Source organism: Panulirus ornatus, chromosome 22 (genome assembly GCF_036320965.1).
Source record: "Panulirus ornatus isolate Po-2019 chromosome 22, ASM3632096v1, whole genome shotgun sequence".
In the NCBI taxonomy this organism is placed as follows: Eukaryota; Metazoa; Arthropoda; class Malacostraca; order Decapoda; family Palinuridae; genus Panulirus; species Panulirus ornatus.
Window position 1 is genome coordinate 4532267 of NC_092245.1, and position 26062 is coordinate 4558328.

General features: G+C 45.2%; 1 protein-coding gene across 3 annotated transcripts; it reads left to right on the plus strand.

Annotated features, from left to right (window-relative positions):
* Window positions 1-773: 773 nt before the first annotated feature.
* On the plus strand, window positions 774-23190 carry LOC139756472 (uncharacterized). 3 transcript variants are annotated; one of them, XM_071675922.1, is made up of 11 exons: window positions 774-865; window positions 1327-1480; window positions 5409-5710; window positions 6047-6168; window positions 6927-7028; window positions 10155-10253; window positions 11558-11665; window positions 12464-12574; window positions 14460-14567; window positions 15835-15948; window positions 22593-23190. In XM_071675922.1, the coding sequence occupies exons 3-11, from the start codon at window positions 5416-5418 to the stop codon at window positions 22830-22832; spliced, it is 1299 nt and encodes a 432-aa protein (XP_071532023.1). In that variant the 5' UTR covers window positions 774-865; window positions 1327-1480; window positions 5409-5415; the 3' UTR covers window positions 22833-23190. The 3 variants fall into 3 exon arrangements, with proteins under 3 accessions (XP_071532023.1, XP_071532026.1, XP_071532025.1); XM_071675925.1 differs by lacking the exon at window positions 22593-23190 and adding an exon at window positions 17423-18136; XM_071675924.1 differs by lacking the exons at window positions 774-865; window positions 1327-1480 and adding an exon at window positions 4621-4980.
* The last annotated feature ends 2872 nt before the right edge of the window (window positions 23191-26062 follow it).

Consider the following 26062-nt stretch of genomic DNA (forward strand, 5'->3'; position numbering starts at 1 on the left):
AAACACAAACTAAGTTTCCTCCCTGAGGGTCGCCGGGCCAAGTCGTCCTGTGTCCAGGGTCACGTCCCATAAACTGTGGGAGAGACGAGAGGAAGATCATAACACACCCAGCACAGCAGGTCACCTGCCACCACCGAAGACCTACGTTATCTTATCTTGTGAATATCTTCTTAGTGATGCAACTTTTCCTCATACAAAGATAGAAATAGCGGACATGTCCACAAAAATAAATCTAAAATTTGCGAAAGAAAAATGCATCATTAAACGAATGGACACCACCCAGCTGGCTGGTCTGAGTGGACGCCACCCAGCTGGCTGGTCTGAGTGGACGCCACCCAGCTGGCTGGTCTGAGTGGACGCCACCCACCTGGCTGGTCTGAGTGGACACCACCCACCTGGCTGGTCTGAGTGGACACCACCCAGCTGGCTGGTCTGAGTGGACACCACCCAGCTGGCTGGTCTGGGGATCAGGAAGAGTGACTGAGACGGGAGGAAGGTGGAGGATCAGGAAGAGTGACTGAGACGGGAGAACGGCGGAGGATCAGGAAGAGTGACTGAAACGGGAGGACGGCGGAGGATCAGGAAGAGTGACTGAGACGGGAGGAAGGCGGTGGATACCCGCGGACGAGGAAGGAGTGAGGAGGGAAGAAAGTTGTTAGGTCGGCTGGCCGGCCTCGGAGGTCAAGGCTGGAGGACCGAGTGCTTGCTGGAGGGAAGGAGGGGCGGCGGCCTGGCCCCCGCAAGCCAGTGTACAAGTAAAGACACATCTCCTGCGGCCGCTCAGTTTACCTTGGGAGTGTGAGTGTATATCATCACTGTTGTCACTGCTGAAGATTCGTCTCCTCGTGGTCTTGGTGGTCCTGGGGTGTGTGACCGTTAGTTAATAATCATTACAGATCAGAACCAGAAAACGATCTATTGCTTAAAGAAAATATTCTGTTTAATTTCCATACGACGAAAAAATCAGATATGAAAATTAATTCATGTTAACCTTCTGGTTAACATCCTGGATGATGTGCGCCACATGAGAGTGTACGTAGCTGGTGTAGTTGTGCGCCACATGGGAGTGTACGTAGCTGGTGTAGTTGTGCGCCTCATGAGAGTGTACGTAGCTGGTGTATTTGTGCGCCACATGGGAGTGTACGTAGCCAGTGTACTTATGCACCACATGGGAGTGTTTGTAGCTGGTGTACTTGTGCACCACATGGGAGTGTACGTAGCCAGTGTACTTATGCACCACATGGGAGTGTACGTAGCTAGTGTACTTCATCATTCCTCGAGGTACTTCTCTCTTACTCTGTGTTCTGATCCATTAATGGCTTTCAGATACCACGACCAAGAAAATGAATAATCCAGGAAATATTTCAAGAGAATTTGACCTACGAGTTTGAGCAGCCGTCAGGGTGTGGCCAGCTGCAGTACTAGCCCAGAGTGGAGGACATCCAGCACCCATACACGCAGGTCACAGTTGACCCAACAGGTACATACACAACTACCTGGGGTCATGCACTAACACCTGGGATCATACACTACTACCTGGGGTCGTGCACTACTACCTGGGGTCATGCACTACTACCTGTGGTCATGCACTACTACCTGTGGTCATGCACTACTACCTGGGGTCATTCACTACTACCTGGGGTCATACACTACTACCTGGGGTCATGCACTACTACCTGGGGTCATGCACTACTACCTGGGATCATGCACTACTACCTGGGGTCATGCACTACTACCTGGGGTCATACACTACTACCTGGGGTCATGCACTACTACCTGGGGTCATGCACTACTACCTGGGGTCATTCACTACTACCTGGGGTCATACACTACTACCTGGGGTCGTGCACTACTACCTGGGGTCATGCACTACTACCTGGGATCATGCACTACTACCTGGGGTCATACACTACTACCTGTGGTCATGCACTACTACCTGGGGTCGTGCACTACTACCTGGGGTCATGCACTACTACCTGGGGTCATGCACTACTACCTGGGGTCATGCACTACTACCTGGGGTCATTCACTACTACCTGGGGTCATGCACTACTACCTGGGGTCATGCACTACTACCTGGGGTCATGCACTACTACCTGGGGTCATGCACTACTACCTGGGGTCATGCACTACTACCTGGGGTCATGCACTACTACCTGGGGTCATGCACTACTACCTGGGGTCATGCACTACTACCTGGGGTCATTCACTACTACCTGGGGTCATACACTACTACCTGGGGTCATGCACTACTACCTGGGGTCATGCACTACTACCTGGGGTCATGCACTACTACCTGGGGTCATGCACTACTACCTGGGGTCATGCACTACTACCTGGGGTCATGCACTACTACCTGGGGTCATTCACTACTACCTGGGGTCATGCACTACTACCTGGGGTCATGCACTACTACCTGGGGTCATTCACTACTACCTGGGGTCATGCACTACTACCTGGGGTCATGCACTACTACCTGGGGTCATGCACTACTACCTGGGGTCATGCACTACTACCTGGGGTCATGCACTACTACCTGGGGTCATGCACTACTACCTGGGGTCATTCACTACTACCTGGGGTCATACACTACTACCTGGGGTCATTCACTACTACCTGGAGTCATGCACTACTACCTGGGGTCATGCACTACTACCTGGGGTCATGCACTACTACCTGGGTCATGCACTACTACCTGGGGTCATGCACTACTACCTGGGGTCATGCACTACTACTGGGGTCATGCACTACTACCTGGGGTCATGCACTACTACCTGGGGTCATGCACTACTACCTGGGTCATGCACTACTACCTGGGGTCATGCACTACTACCTGGGGTCATACACTACTACCTGGGGTCATACACTACTACCTGGGGTCATGCACTACTACCTGGGGTCATGCACTACTACCTGGGGTCATGCACTACTACCTGGGGTCATGCACTACTACCTAGGGTCATGCACTACTACCTGGGGTCATTCACTACTACCTGGGGTCATGCACTACTACCTGGGGTAGCACTACTACTGGGTCATCACTACTACCTGGGGTCATGCACTACTACCTGGGTCATGCACTACTACCTGGGGTCATGCACTACTACCTGGGGTCATGCATTACTACCTGGGGTCATCACTACTACCTGGGGTAATCACTACTACCTGGGGTCATGCACTACTACCTGGGTCATGCACTACTACCTGGGTCATGCACTACTACCTGGGTCATGCACTACTACCTGGGTCATGCACTACTACCTGGGTCATGCACTACTACCTGGGTCATCACTACTACCTGGGGTCATCACTACTACCTGGGGTCATACACTACTACCTGGGTCATGCACTACTACCTGGGTCATGCACTACTACCTGGGGTCATGCACTACTACCTGGGTCATGCACTACTACCTGGGTCATGCACTACTACCTGGGGTCATGCACTACTACCTGGGGTCATGCACTACTACCTGGGATCATGCACTACTACCTGGGATCATGCACTACTACCTGGGATCATGCACTACTACCTGGGATCATGCACTACTACCTGGGGTCATGCACTACTACCTGGGGTCATACATTACTACCTGGGGCCATGCACTACTACCTCGGGTAATGCACTACTACCTGGGATCATGCACTACTACCTGGGGCCATGCACTACTACCTGGGGCCATGCACTACTACCTGGGATCATGGACTACTACCTGGGGTCATTCACTACTACCTGGGGTCATGCACTACTACCTGGGATCATGCACTACTGCCTGGGGTCATACATTACTACCTGGGGCCATGCACTACTACCTGGGGCCATGCACTACTACCTGGGGCCATGCACTACTACCTGGGGCCATGCACTACTACCTGGGGTCATGCACTACTACCTGGGATCATGCACTACTACCTGGGGTCATACATTACTACCTGGGGTCATACAGTGGTGGCTGGAGTCATACAGTGGTGGCTGGAGTCATACAGTGGTGACTGGAGTCATACAGTGGTGGCTGGGATCATACAGTGGTGGATGGGATCATACAGGGGTGGCTGGAGTCATACAGTGGTGACTGGAGTCATACAATGGTGGCTGGAGTCATACAGTGGTGGCTGGGATCATACAGTGGTGACTGGAGTCATGGAGTGGTGGCTGGAGTCATACAGTGGTGGCTGGAGTCATGGAGTGGTGGCTGGAGTTATACAGTGGTGGCTGGAGTCATACAGTGGTGGCTGGAGTCATACAGTGGTGGCTGGAGTCATACAGTGGTGGCTGGAGTCATACAGTGGTGGCTGGGATCATACAGTGGTGACTGGAGTCATACAGTGGTGACTGGAGTCATGGAGTGGTGGCTGGAGTCATACAGTGGTGGCTGGAGTCATACAGTGGTGGCTGGAGTCATACAGTGGTGGCTGGAGTCATACAGTGGTGGCTGGGATCATACAGTGCTGACTGGAGTCATACAGTGGTGACTGGAGTCATGGAGTGGTGGCTGGAGTCATACAGTGGTGGCTGGAGTCATGGAGTGGTGGCTGGAGTCATACAGTGGTGGCTGGAGTCATGGAGTGGTGGCTGGAGTCATACAGTGGTGGCTGGAGTCATGGAGTGGTGGCTGGAGTCATAATATTTGTCTTCGGCATCTGGACAACACATCACTGTTCATGCTACTTAATCATTTCTTTCATGACAGCATCACCAGCTGTCGTGCTTACGTAGGATTCAATCTCATGTCGTAAATTATATTTACTCAGATCTACAGTTCAGACGCACCAGCCATGGGAAAAATCTCTCTGTAAACAAACGTTCGTGCTTCCAGGCGTATAGAAATATATTTTCCATAACATGTCGGGCAATTATCACTGAAGAAATGAATTCGTTCTGGAGAGCGTAGGTCACATGTTAAGGTCACCATAGAATACGCTGCTGGTTTCAGGACATTGCGACCAGAGGCTCGTGTTTCTACTGCAGCAGACAGAAGTGTAAGTGAGGTTTGTATACGTCTTACAATGTTGCAAAATATGATCGAACACGAAACATCTGGCAAAACTTGTATACTTTCTTTTAACCCAAAACTTTTCTAAGTGTTGCAAACCTATATGATTGACCTATTCATACAAGTTTTTATCTTAGGAGTTAACATAATCATTATATAAGTTAGGAAGCCGCTTACATGAAGGTTACACTCGGTGAAGCCAGAGCCAAGGCCAAGGTTACGGTAAACGATTACATCACTCGGTCACACGAGTCGTGGACGAGGTTGTTTACGCTGTTGTTCTCCCGGAGGTTCGTCATGTGACAAACCCGACACAGAAGTAGCTACTGACACGCACAGCTCACCTTTGTTGATAACATTGCAGGTCTTTACCCACCCGACACGCGAGAGCGTAACGCTCCCTCCCTCCTGCAGGACCAGAATGAGGGAAGTAGTGACGCTGCTGGTGTTGCTGTCGATGGCGCCAGTGGTCCTGAGGGCGCAGCACTCTGCCCTCCTCCCGTGCCAGATCAGAATGTCCGACTTCGAAGATGTTACCAACATCCACATCAGGTTGACGGGTAGGGAGGCGAGTCCCTTCCCGCCCTCCCACTTTCCGCCCCGCGCCATCCACAGTCCAGTGGTGCCATCGCCACCGGCATACGTGCCCATCTATCCTCCGGCCCCACTCAGCAGGAAGGACAGGAACCGAGCAGCTCCTGTGCCTCCCACCAACGGTAAGTGCCAGACCCGAGGGAGGCCACACACTGGTGTCTCCCGGCCAGTCATAGTCTGGTTCATGATGCTTGTAGTGAGGTGACGCATCCCGCCTCCCTCACAAACCTGCTGTGATGATCTAGGTTCATGAAGTCCACCAGATCCTGTGTTAAACATGCAAACTTTACAAGTCTTTTCTCCAGACGACGTGGGAGACTTGCTCCCATCACGTTCAATCATTAGCCGCCCAATGTCCATTTTCTTTGCTATATGGTTCGGTACATTGCTTGTCACTGGCTGCTCAGAGATACTGACTCTTATGTGTGGTTGTTGTCCCGCTCTTCATCCTCCCACAGCCTTCCGTGACGCGCCCAACCCCCGGGGTAAACAGCAGCCCAGGCCAGCGTCCTGCAAGCCCCGGACCGTCGTGGTCACCTCCAGGGATGTCGTGGTCTCCACCAGGGTGTCCGTGTCACAGGTCAGTGTCCGTGTCACAGGTCAATGTTCGTGTCACAGGTCAGTGTCCGTGTCACAGGTCAGTGTCCGTGTCACAGGTCAGTGTCCGTGTCACAGGTCAGTGTCCGTGTCACAGGTCAGTGTCTGTGTCACAGGTCAGTGTTCGTGCCACAGATCAGCGTTCGTGTCACAGGTCAGTGTCTGTGTCACAGGTCAGGGTTCATGTCACAGGTTATCGCTCGTGTCACAGGTCAGTGTCTGTGTCACAGGTCAGGGTTCATGTCACAGGTCATCGTTCGTGTCACAGGTCAGTGTCTGTGTCACAGGTCAAAGTTCATGTCACAGGTCAGTGTCCGTGTCACAGCAGACGAGGGAGGGAGGGAGGGAGGGAGGAATATGGTTGGACTTCAGAATGCAGGAGGTCGAGAGAGAGAGAGAGAGAGAGAGAGAGAGAGAGAGAGAGAGAGAGAGAGAGAGAGAGAGAGAGGACACGCGTCATGTGCTTCATATAACATTTGCTCACATGACTTTCCATGAACCTCAACAGACTGAGAAGATGAATTCCTGTAATACTCTCTTTTTTTCTCTTTTTTTTCTGGTCATTTCGACATAAAAACTGATCCTCTGATGACACAGTTTTGTTTGAGCGAGAGTTGCAGGCGGTACACAGATGCTGCCGCTGGAGGGTCGGGAAAGTGTTGAGGGATATTAAAGTCTTCGGGAGGTGCACACCTGGCAGGAATGAGGAACCTTTGACTGAGAGGCGTGTGTCTCCTGCAGGTGCTGGTGACGTCCACGGTGGTGCGGCAGGTTACTGTCACCAGACGCCAACCCGGGACCTCCGTGCGGACCTCTTACGTCACCGTCCAGGGACCTGTCCAGGTGAGTCACTTCCACTCGACTTATCTGAGTCGAATGATCTTCAGTGAGACGCTTCCATGCAGGTGATCTGACCAAGGCACGTCGTCCAGCTCTGCTCCGGAGAGCTGGTTCACACCATAAGAGTCATTCCCATTCGAATCAGTCTCATCTAAGGAGTCGACCCCACGAAAGTAAGATGGCTTACCATTTGTACGAACATTTTGTCTGGATCACTTTCATCGGCAGCGTCCATAGTGTGGAGACAAAGTCTTCTCATGGATGTACAATATCAGTACAGTGGAGTGTACATCCCTTCATGTACACCGTCATTCCTCAGGACATCAACCTCCCACAGAGGATCATCTGGTCTTGACAATCACGGTTGGCCACAATAGTGTTGTGTTGATTGAACACTTTGCCCGGCACCTTCCCTGTTTACATGAGCTAATGTGTCTACCGTTTTCTTTTACCTGTACTGATGGTCACGTGATCGACAGGTACACCCCTCCCCCCTAAGGGCACCCCATTATGTTCTGCTCTGATCTCGTCCTCCAGTGCATGTCTGTTTTATATATATGTATATATATATATATATATATATATATATATATATATATATATATATATATATATATATATATATATATATATATATATATATATATATTTTTCATACTATTCGCCATTTCCCGCATTAGTGAGGTAGCGTTAAGAACAGAGGACTGGGCCTTAGAGGGAATATCCTCACCTGGCCCCCTTCTCTGTTCCTTCTTTTGGAAAAAAAAAAAAAAAAAGAAAAAAAAAAAAAAAAGAGAGGGGAGGATTTCCAGCCCCCCGCTCCCATATATATATATATATATATATATATATATATATATATATATATATATATTGAAGGTTTGTTGAATGTGTTTGATGATAGAGTGGCAGATATAGGGTGTTTTGGTCGAGGTGGTGTGCAAAGTGAGAGGGTTAGGGAAAATGATTTGGTAAACAGAGAAGAGGTAGTAAAACTTTGCGGAAGATGAAAGCCGGCAAGGCAGCAGGTTTGGATGGTATTGCAGTGGAATTTATTAAAAAAAGGGGGTGACTGTATTGTTGACTGGTTGGTAAGGTTATTTAATGCATGTATGACTCATGGTGAGGTGCCTGAGGATTGGCGGAATGCGTGCATAGTGCCATTGTACAAAGGCAAAGGGGATAAGAGTGAGTGCTCAAATTACAGAGGTATAAGTTTGTTGAGTATTCCTGGGAAATTATATGGGAGGGTATTGATTGAGAGGGTGAAGGCATGTACAGAGCATCAGATTGGGGAAGAGCAGTGTGGTTTCAGAAGTGGTAGAGGATGTGTGGATCAGGTGTTTGCTTTGAAGAATGTATGTGAGAAATACTTAGAAAAGCAAATGGATTTGTATGTAGCATTTATGGATCTGGAGAAGGCATATGATAGAGTTGATAGAGATGCTCTGTGGAAGGTATTAAGAATATATGGTGTGGGAGGCAAGTTGTTAGAAGCAGTGAAAAGTTTTTATCGAGGATGTAAGGCATGTGTACGTGTAGGAAGAGAGGAAAGTGATTGGTTCTCAGTGAATGTAGGTTTGCGGCAGGGGTGTGTGATGTCTCCATGGTTCTTTAATTTGTTTATGGATGGGGTTGTTAGGGAGGTGAATGCAAGAGTTTTGGAAAGAGGGGCAAGTATGAAGTCTGTTGGGGATGAGAGAGCTTGGGAAGTGAGTCAGTTGTTGTTCGCTGATGATACAGCGCTGGTGGCTGATTCATGTGAGAAACTGCAGAAGCTGGTGACTGAGTTTGGTAAAGTGTGTGAAAGAAGAAAGTTAAGAGTAAATGTGAATAAGAGCAAGGTTATTAGGTACAGTAGGGTTGAGGGTCAAGTCAATTGGGAGGTGAGTTTGAATGGAGAAAAACTGGAGGAAGTGAAGTGTTTTAGATATCTGGGAGTGGATCTGGCAGCGGATGGAACCATGGAAGCGGAAGTGGATCATAGGGTGGGGGAGGGGGCGAAAATTCTGGGAGCCTTGAAGAATGTGTGGAAGTCGAGAACATTATCTCGGAAAGCAAAAATGGGTATGTTTGAAGGAATAGTGGTTCCAACAATGTTGTATGGTTGCGAGGCGTGGGCTATGGATAGAGTGGTGCGCAGGAGGATGGATGTGCTGGAAATGAGATGTTTGAGGACAATGTGTGGTGTGGGGTGGTTTGATCGAGTAAGTAACGTAAGGGTAAGAGAGATGTGTGGAAATAAAAAGAGCGTGGTTGAGAGAGCAGAAGAGGGTGTTTTGAAATGGTTTGGGCACATGGAGAGAATGAGTGAGGAAAGATTGACCAAGAGGATATGTGTCGGAGGTGGAGGGAACGAGGAGAAGAGGGAGACCATATTGGAGGTGGAAAGATGGAGTGAAAAAGATTTTGTGTGATCGGGGCCTGAACATGCAGGAGGGTGAAAGGAGGGCAAGGAATAGAGTGAATTGGAGCGATGTGGTATACCGGGGTTGACGTGCTGTCAGTGGATTGAATCAGGGCATGTGAAGCGTCTGGGGTAAACCATGGAAAGCTGTGTAGGTATGTATATTTGCGTGTGTGGACGTATGTATATACATGTGTAAGGGGGTGAGTTGGGCCATCTCTTTCGTCTGTTTCCTTGCGCTACCTCGCAAACGCGGGAGATAGCGACAAAGCCAAAAAAAAAAAAAAAAAAAAATATATATATATATATATATATATATATATATATATATATATATATATATATATATATATATATATACTTAAAGATAGATAGATCACATAATTCCCTTCAACAGGAAGGACTCGAACCTTGTACAAATTGTACCATTGCTGGGTACGATAACCACTCGGTTATGTGTACCCAGCTGCCACGCAAATGGTACGAGGTTCGAATCCTTGCAGAGTATACATTCTCTTGTCGAACTTTGATTTTTTGGATGTCGTATCTATTTCAACCTACACAGATATCAGTATGGATTCAGTTTGGCTCTGGATTGTATGTATACATATACAAATGAGAGTCCATATGTATGCCAGATACAGCAGTTGTCTTGGATGTATGTATACCAAGCAAATTAATGGTACACTGGTAATGCTGTGTTCACTCTTGCCATCACACAGACTCTGGTCAGGACGGTGACAAGTAAGCCTCCTCGCTCAACCACTACCAGGATCTACACACAGACCGTCACATCCACGGAAATTAAGACGCAGATTCAGGTAAGCAGACGACCTTAAAAAAAAAGAAAAATAACGACTGATTAGACGCTTGTAGCTACCGAGCTAAGACGCAAGGCAACAGACACCTTCAAGCCAGCTCCAGACCCAGATGGAAGTGACTCGTTCTCCAGATTTAGAGTGTGAGCAGACGTCCGGAGGCTAGGCTCACACCCAGCTGAAGGCCTTGTGTAGGTGGACACCACCTCGGTAAGGGACGCCACTAGCTTAAGCCTCAATCCCTGTAGGCAACGACCCTCTCCTAGGTGCATGGTAAGAGATGTTCCTGATTTGGCTACTGTCTATGCTCACTATAAAGACGTCACAAGATAAGTAAAGATTCGAGTAGGAAACACTTGTAGATCAGGTACAATCCCAGACACGGAATACCCATAGCCTTAGATCAATACCCATAGCCTTAGATCAATACCCATAGCCTTAGATCAGTACCCACAGCCTTAGATCAATACCCATAGCCTTAGATCAGTACCCACAGCCTTAGATCAATACTAAGTTAAAAGGAGTCATGACCTAGGCAGGAGGCGTCCCAGTATGGAACCTGATTCAGATGTATGTGAATATATATATGAAGAATCATCAGAGACAGAGAAGGATCAAGAGAAAACGTATGAAAGGGTAGACAGATGTTGCTTGTGGAAGGTGCTACGAATATATGGTATGAGTTGAAAGAGGCTAGAGGCACTGAGGAGATTTGTCGAGAGAGCAAAGCGTGAGTGCGAGTAGGAAGGGAGGAGGATAAGTGATTCCTAGTGTTTTGTGATGTCACCATGGTTGTTTAATCTGTTTATAAATGCAGGAGTGAGGGAGGTAAACACAAAAGTCTTAGAGAGGAGTGAGTTCATAATATGCTGAGGCTTGGGGGCTGGGGGGCTGGGAGGAGGGTCTCTTCCTGTTTGCGGATGACACGTATCTCGTGGCAGACTCGATCTTGAAACTGCAAAAAGCTGGATTTTGAACTGGGAAGAGTAGATGACAAGAGGAAGTTCAGAGTTAATGTGAGTAAATGGAAAGTTATGAAGTATAGCCGGGGGAAAGACTGGTTGGTATGAAGCGAAGTTATGATACTTAGCTTAAAAGATGTAATCCCGCAAAAGTCATTTTCATTTTCTTTGTCATGAATATTAATCTAAATTCAGAATAATTCCAGTTTATGTGTATATACATCTAAGTGAACGAGAGCATTCCTAAACACTCCAGACAAATTTCTTCAATACATGGACGCCATTTAACATATTGATAACAGTGCGACGATCTTCCATTTATGTACGTCATTTCAAAACACCCAGACCAGGACGGTGACAAGGGAGAGGGTGAGGTCAACGACTGTAGTGTCTACAACCGCCAGAATCTACACAAAGACCGTCACCTCTACCAGCATTCAGACCAAGATCCAGGTGAGTAGGAACCCTTTATTTAGAATCGAATCCAAGCGGACACCTGTAATCTTGATCCAGATATAGGATAAAAAAAAGCCCTTTAGCCAGCTCTGAATCGGCAAGAAGCGACTTATTTTCTAGGTTTAGAGTCATTTCAATGAACCCTTCGAGACTAGGCTCAGATCCAGGTGAGCGGACGCCCATTGCTTGGGTTCACACTCATCCAAGTAGATGCTCCTGGTTCAGGTGCAGATCTAGGCAGGAGACGCCACTGGTCTAGGCCCAGATCCACCCAGATAATGTCTGTATACTTAGTTCACAGCCAGCTAGGATGTGCCCTAGTTGTGGTCCACCATTTCATAAGAGATCAGTATGTCTTATCAGTGACACAATCTATGCAGGTTCTACGTTCATATTCAAGTTAGAGGTAATTGAACGTCTTTTGTCGAGGTCGAGACCCGGTAGAAGAGGTGCCTCTAAAACATGTTCAGATGAGCCATAGATCATGTGCAGACCCCAGGTGGGAGGGGAGAAATCAAGTCTGTAGCTTGTGTTTTATCTGTTCTTAAGTTCCTGGTATATTTTCTATGCTGCTTGTCTTAACATTTATTATTTGATTTCATATCAAGTTTTAGTTATAGGAGACTTTTACCCGAATCAAGGCCCATAGAGGAGACACAACTAGATCTAAGCTATGTATAAACACATATGATTGAGTGTACACATTCCTAAGCATTTATAACAACAGTCTTGGATGCTTGCACACCAAACTGATCATATCGTGACATCTTTCCCAGTAACGTTGCTTTCAAACAGACCCAGCTCAGGACGGTGACAAGGACGGTGGGGCCACACACTGTATATTCCACTAAAACCAGGAAGTACACCCAGACTGTCACCTCCACAAGCGTTCAGGCCAAGGTCCAGGTGAGCAGATAACCTTAATTGAGATTCAAACGCAGTTCAGTAGACGCCGCTGTTCCTCCAGTCACTTACAGTTGCAGCATGGAGCAACTCGATATCCAGGTTCGAGAGTAAGGTGAGCAGGTGCTTCAAGACTAGGTTTAGCCTCAGGTGAGCTTCCGTCCATTGTCCAGATTCAAATTCATGCAAGGACGTAGATATCCCTATTCCACGTGCATACCCAGGCGAGAGGCGCCCCTATTGTGGGTCCAGATCCATGTAGGTGACGTCTACATCGCAGGCCAGATGTAAGCAGGATATGCCTTCGTCTAGTTGGAATGGTAAGAGATGACTTTCGTTGATTTCCATTATCTCGACAGAAACCCACTTGGCCTGTGTATGACTCCACGTTTTAGATGACCAAAGTTTATATCAATATCCAAGTCTGAAACATTCATAGTTCAGGTTCAAACTCAAGCACACAATGTCCCACACCCAGACTCTCTAGTCCAGGTCCCAACGCAGGTCACACCTGACCATTGCTCAGGTCCCGACGCAGGTAGGGGCTTCCCATCATAGTCCAGACCCACACAGCAGACAAACCAGATCCAAGACCTGGGCTCTGCAGGAGACGTGCCAGCACAGAGATCCTTCACCCTATTTTTCCATGAGTCAGACGCGGAGAATAGTTTTCATGGAGGCCAGGGCTTGAATGAAGCATGACAACTGGTTCAAGAAATAGAGATCAAAGGAAAAAAATGAAAATAAAGATGAGAAATGTCAAGGTAAGTGAAATTTACAAACTTTAATCCGACACCCTCTTCTTCCATCACCCATCCCCCTTTTCTTCCAGTGACGATGATATATATTGGAACAGCGTTACCGGACTCCGCCTGCTCGTAGTCTACACCTCTGTAGTGCGATCTCATCAGAGGAACTGTTACTTCCTCGCGCAGGCGACGTGTATCAATTCTTATCATTTTCTTCCAGTCCTTCACACACACATGTAAACATCACGTTCATATCATCTCTCCTGCAAACATTAATCATTTGATCATCGCCGGTCTAAGTTGTAATCTGAATTCACTGTAATCTTAGCCCGTATGTATAAATGCATTGATAAACTCGCTTGTCCATACGTATACATGCACTGATGAATGCACTAGTCCATAGGTATACATGCACTGATGAATGCGCTGGCCCATATGTATACATGCAATGATGAATGCAGTAGTCCATACTTATACATGCACTGATGAATGCGCTAGTCCATATGTATACATGCACTGCTAAATGTGTTAGTCCATATGTATGCATACAATGATGAATGCACTAGTCCATACGTATATATGCATTGATGAATGCGCTATTTCATATGCATACATGCATTGATAAATGCGCTAGCCCATATGAATACATGCAATGGTGAATGCGCTAGTCCATACGTATATATGCATTGATGAATGTGCTAGTCCATATGTAGATGCAGTGGTGAATGCACTAGGCCATACGTATAAATGCAGTGATGAATGCGGTAGTCCATACTTATGCATGCACTGATGAAAGTGCCGGTCCATACGTATATATGCATTGATGAATGCGCTTGTCCATATGTATACATGCAATGATGAATGAGGTAGTCCATACGTATATATGCATTGATGAATGCACTAGTGCGTATGTATGCATGCACTGGCGGATGCACTAGTCCATACTTATAATTGCATTGATGAATGCGCTAGTCCATATGTATACATGCTCCGATGAATGCGCTAGTCCACATATATACCAGCATTAATGACCACGCATATTCATAACAATTAAGAAAGTTTCCATCGATGGATGGAGATCAGACATGTTCAATCACTGTCATAATCTACTGTCTGATGCTGCCGCCCAAAACACACAGATTAAGACGGTGACCCGTGGCGGGGTGAGGCCAGTGACTGTATTCTCCACCACAACACGGGTCTACACGCAGACCGTCACCTCAACACTCATCCAAACCAGAACACAGGTGAGCAAACGCACATAATTGAGATTCAGACTCTAAGAGAAATCCGTGATCCTGGGCTAGACACAGGTTAGCAGATATCCCAAAGTTGATTCCAGATCCAACAGGAAGTTGAGTGGTTTCCCAAGTTCAGAGTCTTGGAGCAGACGCCTCAAGACGAGGTCCACACTCAAGTTAGCGGACGTCTCTTAGTTTGGTTCACACGCATGTAGGTAGATACCTGAGGCCTGGTACATACTATGCTTAGTTAAGAGACGCTACTAGTCTAGAATCAGATCCAGATGGGTGACATACCTAACCTTATAAAAGATCTTGCAGGATATGCTCGAATTCAAGTCTAGACCTTGGTATGAGTTGTCTCTGATATATGTCAAGACCTGTGCGGAAAAGAGTCGTTCTACATCTAAGCCCAAGTTAAAGATATTGTTTATGCAAAAATCCAAGTAAGAATAAGCTATTATCCAGGTCCATGTGCAAGGATGGGGGTGTCAGTAGCCGTAGATCAGTCTAAGGTGGAGAGACACTTATCAACCAGGTTAAATTAGACTCGAGGGAAGGCCATAGTTCTGGTCCAGGAAGCATACATCATCGACATGGCTGTAGTTTGTTTTCGTAATTTTCCATCTATGTATATTGCACTATGTATATTATATTGCACTGTCGAGACTGAACGCAGATAAAGAGAACCAGAATATAGCCAACACTGGGTGGGGCCGCCAATGAGTCAGGAGACAGGTTGAGGAATTAAGGCACAGGTCATCCTCGATGACCTCATCTCTCTCGCTACAAGCCAAGGGAAACATTTACAATGTTCATTTAAAAAGTTATGTACATAAACCAACATTCTGATTCTTACTAACATCTCTACTATGTTTGGTAAGCGACGATTTAACAATATCTTTATCCATTACTGAGGTATTGTATGTGTTAACATTGTCGTCAGTCTGATGACCATAATCTCTAAAGTTAACCATACCTAACACTATGTAATTTAACCCTAACACCAAGAACCTTGCTAGCTTGAATAATGTAAAAGTGATCACACTCTTTACAGGGGATATTGTACACACATACGGTATATCACGGTCTATAATGCAAATCAAGATTGATAGTGTTTTGCTTAAAGGATTTCATTCTGTGACTATTTTCATTATGGTGGGTGTGAATAGATATATCAATTTGGCTAGTTATTGTACATTCAAAATGAATACTCAGTGCAGTGATCTAGTAACGCTGTGACACTCCTCTATTCAACACCTTTACCAAACAGCCCAAGATCAGGACGCTGCCCACGGTAAGGACGAGACCGAGGACTGTATTCTCCACCACCACCAGGGTCTACACGCACACCCTCACCACCACAATCACTCAGGCCCGGTGTCAGGTGAGTAGACGCCTCTGATTCATATTCATAACTTAGTTCTACTGAAGCCTCTAATCCTCAGGCCAGCTTCAGATTAAGCAAGAGATGATTCGATGTCCAGGTTCAAAGTAGGGCGAACAGCTGTTCAAAGACTATGTTCAAACCTCTGGTGTCTCTAGTCCAGGTGCATATCTAGGTAAGAGACGTCTCCATCACAGGTCAGGTCCTTAATGTAGTGTGTGATTTCGGTAAGAGACGTCACTTATTTGCGTCCACATCTCAGCAAAAAGCGGCTTGGTCTTTGTTCATACCTATGTTGTGGACTTCCATTGTTTACGTGAAAATCGAAGCAAAAAAGACCCACTTTTCAACTAGAGTGAAGGGACGCCTGTAGCTCAGGTTTTAACCCAGACTGAGGTAATAGACGGCCACCGTGCACCTCCAGATACAGGTAAGAGAAATCTCTTCTCTCGTCTAGACCAGCAGACCAGCAAGACACAACTTTTTTTACCACTGGAGCACCAACAGTAGACCGATTCATAAGCTCGGGACGCAGACCCATACATGGTGATTTTCCACTTGTGATGCGACTGATCTACAGTTTACACTCAACAATTGCTTGTCAGCCACAGAATATTGATAGCATGGCTTTTGTTATTCATCGGGTCTAAACTTGTTCAGTGAAAAGGGAAAACGCTAAAAACCATGCAGAAAATGGCTTCTTATGGTGACTCTTGACACTACATCGCTCGCTGACACAAGTTTATCTATATTGGGATCAAGTCTCGTACTCAACAGCTGCAGGACGGGGAGCAGGTTGTTGTCGTTCGGTTTGTATCGAGCGTTTGACTTGCGGAGATTCATGACCGGAAATGTTTGTTCGCACATGCTGATGGAGCCGAATTAACAGGCATAGATTCCTAGGAGCCTCCTTGCGCAGGTATGGGTACTGATCTTCAGTCAAGTATTTATTGGAATTGATTGGTAGTTTAACGACGTTTAGTTCAGTCATACTTAAGACATTCCGGCCCGCACATCCTGTTGTCGAGGGCCACGTGCGGCCCGCGGGCCGCTGGTAATGCATACATGATCTCGACCCATGACATCAAGCAGACCTACTCCAGGCCCTGACCTCTGTAACAGACGTCTGTCTAGGCAACTCTAGGCTTCCATAGTTATTTCTTTATGTCGTTGCCGCCACTCGCCGAGAGGAGTCCTCATCAAGGCCAGGTCTCACATGAAACATACACAGGGTTGAAGATACATAGAGCACAAACAAACTCAAACAGCGGCAGAACGCTGAATCCACTTGAGGTTATACATAAAGAGAAAAGAAGAAACAAAAGAAATAACGGGAATTTTTACATCTACTGATTCACAAAAAATCAATTTTGGAAATAGAGGTAAACATTTATCAAGAATTTTGTTTTGCTAATTCTGTTCCTTCCTTGGAACATGCTTTGTTCACGCTCTTCTATCACATGTTCGTCCTCAGGGGTAAGCCAGGAAGTGTACGAGAGACGTGGACGGAGAAGTGGCAGTGTGGGGACCGCGGCTGGTGGAAGACTGCCTCAGTCCACTGAAGATCTTGCATCTGTTTAGCTGCTGACGAGATCTACTGTGCGATTTTGTCCATTGTTCTGTTTTGCCCACATCTATAGTGCCCACCTGCCACCTATGATGCTTCAAGTTGCAAGAACGAGAAATATGAGGGAAAACAAGTCCTCTGCTGCCTGGATCAGGTCGCCCTCTCATCCTGACCCTTCGGTGTCATTTCCACTGTGACATTTATAAACATGAGTCAACATTACGTTGAAGTCTAGTTTATATTGATACACAAATGTATGAACGTGCACATTCATGATCACTCATGACGCTATTCTTAGATTCATGGACATCAAAAAATGTTATTTTCCTCCGCTACCGAGCAGACCCAGGAGAAGATGCTGACAAAGCCAATGGGTAATTCCGAGAACAGTAGTCCTCACCAGCAGCAGGATCTACACACACATCTGATCACACTCTCATAAATGTACCTATTCTAACGACACCTCAGCCAAGCTGACTGCAATAACTTAAGTAACTTCTTTTCTGTCTTTCCTTGGGTAAATTACAGTCTCTTATGTGGTGATGCTTCTGTCTCCGCCTAACGCATAGCAGAGGTTATTCTTGTGGGAATAAAAGCATTTATCTCCTCTTCCTCCAAGACGACTTCTTCACCCAACCCATGATGCAACCGTTCCTGTTCTGAGGCCATTCAGGCAAAGGATCAGGCATATCGGGCAGGGAGAAAACTCTCCTTCCTATAGCTCCCATTCAGCTTCTATTACTGCCCAAGATCACCGTAAGCACGTTATCTGTGAAGCGAAGTGTTACTTTATTTAAAGGAAGTGCGATAACCTCTCTTGTCATCCACTGATAGGTTTTTCTGGTCTTTAGCTAAGGGCATCTCCAACAACTTCTGTCTCTCTACCTTTCCTCACTTTTCCGCTCTGACGGTACCATAACTGTCTCTCCCGCTGACAAAGCAACTCTGGCTCCCGTTTCTCCTCTAACTCCACCTTGGATAACTCTAACATTCCTTCACCCCCTGGTGCTACTCCAACTAATCCTGTGTCTCTTGCCGTAATCTCTTTTCGGACTGTCCGGAAAGCGCTTCTTTGGACACAAGCAAGGCTTATCGTCCTGATGGCATCCATCCCCGTGTACTGAAAGCGTGTGCCTCTGAACTCGCACCTGTGCTTGCCCGTCTGTTCCTTTTCTGTTGAAAAACCAAAACTTTTCCTTCTTCTTGGAAACATGCCTTGATACATCCCATCCCTTAGTAGGGTGACCTTTCTAACCCTTCTAGCTATCGTCCTACTGCTTTGACATCCACTATTTCCAAAGTATTTGAATCCATCCTCAACTCTCATATCATTAAACACCTCAAAAACCACAGTCTTCCCTCTGATCACCAGTACGGGTTCCGTAAGGCGATATTCTCTCCTATCTTACTAATGTCTGGTCATCATCCCTGATAGATTTTGGGGAGTCATGTTTAGTTGCCCTTGACATATCTTAGGCTTTTGACTGGTTTTGGCTTCCCTTCCTCACTTTACTCCTTCATATCTAGCTTCCTCTCCAGCCGATCTGTCTCTGTGGTTGTTGGTGGATCAGCCTCAATCCCCTCCTTTTCCAACAACATCGATGTCCCTAAGGTTCTGTCCTGTCCCCTACACTTTTCTCCCTTTTTTTCAACGCTTTCCTCTCCACAAATAATCCAGTGCACTCATACGCTGACGACTCACCACTTTATTCATCCACATGCTTCAATTCTGCTCCTTCTTCTCTCACGCTATCTGCATCCCGTCTTGACACAGCTTCCTCAATAAACTCAGACTTGGACAGGATATCTCAGTGGCGTACACATAATCCTGTTATGTTTAATACCTCCAAGATCCAGTTTCTACCCATTTCTCTCCCCACAACTCTCGTCTTTCTCTTCACGGTTCTGTAATTCCACCTCTTGACTCAATGAACATACTTGGTATTACTGTAACATCCACTCTTCCTTGGAAACCCCACTTCACAGGAATAGCTTAGTCTGCCTCTAAGAAACTGTTTGTTCTGTTTAGATGTCGAAAATTCGTCTGAACAGTTGCTCCATTTATATAAGGGATTCATTCGTCCTTGTATTGAGTACTGCTCTCACATTTGGGGTGATAATAGCTCGGTATCCTTACTTGACAGAGTTGAGTCGAAAGCTGTCCGATTTATTAACTGTCCCAGGCTAACTTCCAAACTTGACCCCTTTGCCCTACGCCGCAATGTTGGTTCACTTTCCCTCTTCTATAGATATGACTTAGATTTTTCCTCCCAAGAGCTGGATGCTTGTGTGCCCTCACCACTAGTTGGACCACGCAATACTCGGCAAGCTGCTGCGTCACATGATTACTGTGTGGCCATTGGCAACTCAAGTTTGGGCCGTTTTGATACCTGCTTCTTTCCCTACACGTCAAAAGTTTGGAACTCTCTAGTTTCTCATGTCTTCCCAGTAAATATGACCTGGCACATTTCAAAAGACTGTCTGTTTAACAACCCCTGCCCTTATTATAGCCTTCCTCTTTATGTGTCTGTTATTCATTTTCAACTATTGATTGTGCCACTGTTCAACAAACTCTCATTTCATTATGGCAGTCAAGACAGCACAGATACGTACCTGTATGTGTTCCAGGCGAAGGTTCCCTGTATACAACCTAACCTTCACCAAGCACCATTCTACCATATAACCTCCAGCTGACTATCAGCCGACCACTTGTCAAGGATTCGAACCTTGGTGCTCAAGCTCATGAAACGATCATTATTGTCATGATAATGAATATCATTATTATTATTATCATTATTATTATTATCATTATTATTATTATTATTATTATTATTATTATTACTATTATTATCATTAATACTATTAATATCATTATCATCATTATTACAATCATTATTACAATTAGTATTATCATCATTATTATTATCATTATCATCATCTTTGATATCATTATCATCATTATATTATTATTGTTACTATTATTATTATTATTATTATTATTATTGTAATTATTATTATTATTATTATTATTTTTTTTTTTTTTTTTTTTTTTTTTTTTATACTTTGTCGCTGTCTCCCGCGTCTGCGAGGTAGCGCAAGGAAACAGACGAAAGAAATGGCCCAACCCCCCCCCCCCATACACATGTACATACACATGTCCACACACGTGTATACATACCTACACAGCTTTCCATGGTCCACCCAGACGCCTCACATGCCTTGATTCACTCCACTGACAGCACGTCAACCCCTGTATACCACATCGCTCCAATTCACTCTATTCCTTGCCCTCCTTACACCCTCCTGCATGTTCAGGCCCCGATCACACAAAATCTTTTTCACTCCATCTTTCCACCTCCAATTTGGTCTCCCTCTTCTCCTCGTTCCCTCCACCTCCGACACATATATCCTCTTGGTCAATCTTTCCTCACTCATTCTCTCCATGTGCCCAAACCATTTCAAAACACCCTCTTCTGCTCTCTCAACCACGCTCTTTTTATTTCCACACATCTCTCTTACCCTTACGTTACTTACTCGATCAAACCACCTCACACCACACATTGTCCTCAAACATCTCATTTCCAGCACATCCATCCTCCTGCGCACAACTCTATCCATAGCCCACGCCTCGCAACCATACAACATTGTTGGAACCACTATTCCTTCAAACATACCCATTTTTGCTTTCCGAGATAATGTTCTCGACTTCCACACATTTTTCAAGGCTCCCAAAATTTTCGCCCCCTCCCCCACCCTATGATCCACTTCCGCTTCCATGGTTCCATCCGCTGACAGATCCACTCCCAGATATCTAAAACACTTCACTTCCTCCAGTTTTTCTCCATTCAAACTTACCTCCCAATTGACTTGACCCTCAACCCTACTGTACCTAATAACCTTGCTCTTATTCACATTTACTCTTAACTTTCTTCTTCCACACACTTTACCAAACTCAGTCACCAGCTTCTGCAGTTTCTCACATGAATCAGCCACCAGCGCTGTATCATCAGCGAACAACAACTGACTCACTTCCCAAGCTCTCTCATCCCAACAGACTTCATACTTGCCCCTCTTTCCAGGACTCTTGCATTCACCTCCCTAACAACCCCATCCATAAACAAATTAAACAACCATGGAGACATCACACACCCCTGCCGCAAACCTACATTCACTGAGAACCAATCACTTTCCTCTCTTCCTACACGTACACATGCCTTACATCCTCGATAAAAACTTTTCACTGCTTCTAACAACTTGCCTCCCACACCATATATTCTTAATACCTTCCACAGAGCATCTCTATCAACTCTATCATATGCCTTCTCCAGATCCATAAATGCTACATACAAATCCATTTGCTTTTCTAAGTATTTCTCACATACATTCTTCAAAGCAAACACCTGATCCACACATCCTCTACCACTTCTGAAACCGCACTGCTCTTCCCCAATCTGATGCTCTGTACATTCCTTCACCCTCTCAATCAATACCCTCCCATATAATTTACCAGGAATACTCAACAAACTTATACCTCTGTAATTTGAGCACTCACTCTTATCCCCTTTGCCTTTGTACAATGGCACTATGCACGCATTCCGCCAATCCTCAGGCACCTCACCATGAGTCATACATACATTAAATAACCTTACCAACCAGTCAACAATACAGTCACCCCCTTTTTTAATTATTTTTATTATTATTTATTATTTATTATTTATTATTTATTATTATTTATTATTATTATTATTATTATTATTATTATTATTATTATTATTATTATCATTATTATTACTATCATTATTACTATTATCATTACTATTATTATTATTATTATTATTATTATTATTATTATTATTATTACTATCATTATCATTATTATTATCATTACTATCGTTATTATTATCATTACTATTATTATTATTATTATTATTATTATTATTATTATTATTATCATTATTATTATTATTATTATCATTATTACTATTATTATCATTATTATTATCATTACTATCGTTATTATTATCATTATTGATTTTGAGGTTACGAAGTGTATTGAGACCTGTTTTTCATGGTTCAGAAAGTGACATCGTGCACAAAGACGCAATACGTGACGGTGACCCGGACGCTCAGCAGGTCCTCGCTGCCCAACACTGTGAGCAGACAGTACCGGCTCACCAGCACACACACACACTACGTCACCACCACTGCCACCCCCAGCCAGGGAAGCACCAAGCCAGCGCCTGTAGAGTGCAGGGTCGTGTGGGGCTGTCCTTGTCACCACGACCATGGCTCTGTGAGGAGGACATTTGGGAACTAAGACGGCAACTGGACCAGCCATGACTGGTATGGGCCATACAGCAGTAGATACTATGAACCATACAGTAATAACCACTATGGTCCATACTGTAGTAACCATACAGTAGTAACCACTATGGTCCATACTGCAGTAACCATACAGTAGTAACCACTATGGTCCATACTGCAGTAACCATACAGTAGTAACCACTATGGTCCATACTGTAGTAACCATACAGTAGTAACCACTATGGTCCATACTGTAGTAACCATTATGAACCATACAGTAGTAACCATTATGAACCATGCAGTAGTAAATACTATGAACCATACATCAGTAACCATTATGAGCAATGCAGTAGTAAATACTATGAACCATACAACAGTAACCATTATGAGCCATACAGTGGTAACCATTATGAACCATACAGTGGTAACCATTATGAGCCATACAGTAGTAGATACTATGAACCATACAGTAGTAAATACTATGAACCATACAACAGTAACCATTAGGAACCATACAGTAGTAACCATTATGAACCATACAGTAGTAACCATTATGAACCATACAGTAGTAAATACTATGAACCATACTGTAGTAACCATTATGAACCATACAGTAGTAACCATTATGAACCATACAGTAGTAAATACTATGAACCATACAGTAGTAACCATTATGAACCATACAGTAGTAACCATTATGAACCATACAGTAGTAAATACTATGAACCATACTGTAGTAACCATTATGAACCATACAGTAGTAACCATTATGAACCATACAGTAGTAACCATTATGAACCATACACTAGTAAATACTATGAACCATACTGTAGTAACCAATATGAACCATACAGTAGTGACCATTATGCCACCAGCGACTATCCTGGTAAAGTGGTGTGAGGTCTGGCAGCTGTGTTGATATAGCTCAGGTCTTTCCTCCAGACAGTTCTTGCCTCTTGTACGTACAATCTATATGATACAGTGTGGCACCTAATGATGCCACTTATATCCAGGAATATTGCATGATACACCCATACGATGTATCATACACAAATATGTATTGTATTATGTACGGACTCACAACAGTAGCTATATTTAGCTCGCCTTGTGAGCCAGAGGGTAAATTCTAAACACACAAACTTTGTACTGATTTCTTTAAGCTCGTGTCAACATTGTTGTGGTTTAATGTTCATTGTGTGTTTTGTCCTGCTTCCTGCAGCTTTCTGGCCCAAGTGTGAGTTAACATGAGCATCTCTACTTCACCTCAGATTTTTATTCTAAATTTGTATGATCGGCACACAGACCACGTCAATTAATTCTCATCGGGTGAGCTAAATTTTTTTAAAAGCCAGGTTAGGCTGTGTTTAACTCAGAATTTACTTTCATTCATCAAAGATTAGTAGAAATTTTATGAAGTATGTGGGCTCATAACTGGACCAGGTTATGACTTAGAACTGGACCAGGTTATGACTTAGAACTGGACCAGGGTATGACAGATCTGGACCAGGATATGAATTACAACTGGACCAGGGTATGACTTAGAATTGGACCAGGTTATGACTTAGAACTGGACCAGGTTATGGGTTTGAGCTGTACCAGGTATGACTTAGAACTGGACCAGGGTATGACTTACAATTGGACCAGGGTATAGGTTAGAGCTGGACCAGGGTATGACTTAGAACTGGACCAGGGTATGGGTTAGACCTGGACCAGGGTATGACTTAGAACTGGACCAGGGTATGACTTAGAACTGGACCAGGGTATGACTTAGAACTGGACCAGGTTATGGGTTAGAGCTGTACCAGGGTATGACTTAGAACTGGACCAGGGTATGACTTAGAACTGGACCAGGGTATGGGTTAGAGCTGGACCAGGGTATGACTTAGAACTGGACCAGGGTATGACTTAGAACTGGACCAGGGTATGACTTAGAACTGGACCAGGGTATGGGTTAGAGCTGTACCAGGGTATGACTTAGAACTGGACCACGGTATGACTTAGAACTGGACCACGGTATGACTTAGAACTGGACCAGGGTATGACTTAGAATTGGACCAGGGTATGGATTAGAGCTGTACCAGGGTATGACTTAGAACTGAACCAAGGTATGACTTAGAAGTGGACCAGGGTATGACTTAGAAGTGGACCAGGGTATGACTTAGAAGTGGACCAGGGTATGGATCGACATCGGACAGGGACAACATGCCCCAGCGAGGGTCATCCTGGGTGGGAGGATAAAACATTGGAGGAAAAGAATGTAGCAATCGCTCAGAGCTCCAGAGAAGCCTGTAGGCCAACTCTTAGCGACAGAAAGGTTATGGCAAGAAGGAAGAGAATCCCACATCTGTTGTTCGAAGGAAGGAGGACGTGTGACAACGGTCAGTCCTCGTTTGGCCAGTCTCAACACAGAAACTATGGGAAGCAGCAGTCTGCCACACTTACCTCAGGTCCATGTTTTGGTGGCAGGGGACACATGAAGATAGCTCACGAGAGCAGTGACCAAAGTAATACCTGTGGAAGAGAGAGAGAAAGAGAGGGGGGGGGGGGAGCAGCAATATGATGGCGTAGGGAAAGGGATACCTGAAGAAAGGTGATGCCAGGAGAACTGATGAGACGGAAGGCTTTTGATTCCGTTGCAGAGAGGTGGACGAAGAAACACTGTAGGTACACATGTGTTCACAGGAAAGCTATTGACGGCATTCATGCAATACTCCCAGCTTCTGGGAAGCAAACTTTGTGATGTTGATCATATGAGGTTTCCAGAACAGAAGAGAGATTATGGTGTTTTTGGAACTGAACAGAGGCAGACGAGTGAGGCTAAGAAAGAGATATAAAGAGAAACTGAATTTCATCACCACTGAATCATACTATGTTACTGCTCTCCCTTTCTAAGATGCTGCACAAGTCCGAAATGAGAGAAGAAATATGATCAGTGCTGAAAGATAACGAGCATTAGAAGGAGGTGAGGAAAAGTGACATGAAGAATGTAAAGTGGAATTATCACCATGAGTGGATAGGGTTAGAGGATGAAGAGAGAAGGAAGTTTAGAAAGCAAACACTTATGCCGTACCCTCATGTCGATGGCCAGAGGTGAGACACAAAGATCAACATTATAACTGCGAGCGCGAAGTTCGCACTGATGATCGGAAAGAAAGGAATGGGATTCGAAGTGTTTGAGAAAGTGAGAGTTGGGGAGAATTCAAAGGGCTGTACAGAGAGCAGAAGTAGGAGCAATGGGGTGAT

What these genes read in the sequence shown, in the direction of transcription:
- LOC139756472 (XM_071675922.1), top strand. Translation starts at nt 5,416, where the DNA reads ATGAGGGAAGTAGTGACGCTGCTGGTGTTGCTGTCGATGGCGCCAGTG. An exon ending in CCAGGGTGTCCGTGTCACAG is followed by an intron (nt 6,169 to 6,926) that starts GTCAGTGTCCGT and finishes TGTCTCCTGCAG; the next exon opens with GTGCTGGTGACGTCCACGGT. An exon ending in CCGTCCAGGGACCTGTCCAG is followed by an intron (nt 7,029 to 10,154) that starts GTGAGTCACTTC and finishes GCCATCACACAG; the next exon opens with ACTCTGGTCAGGACGGTGAC.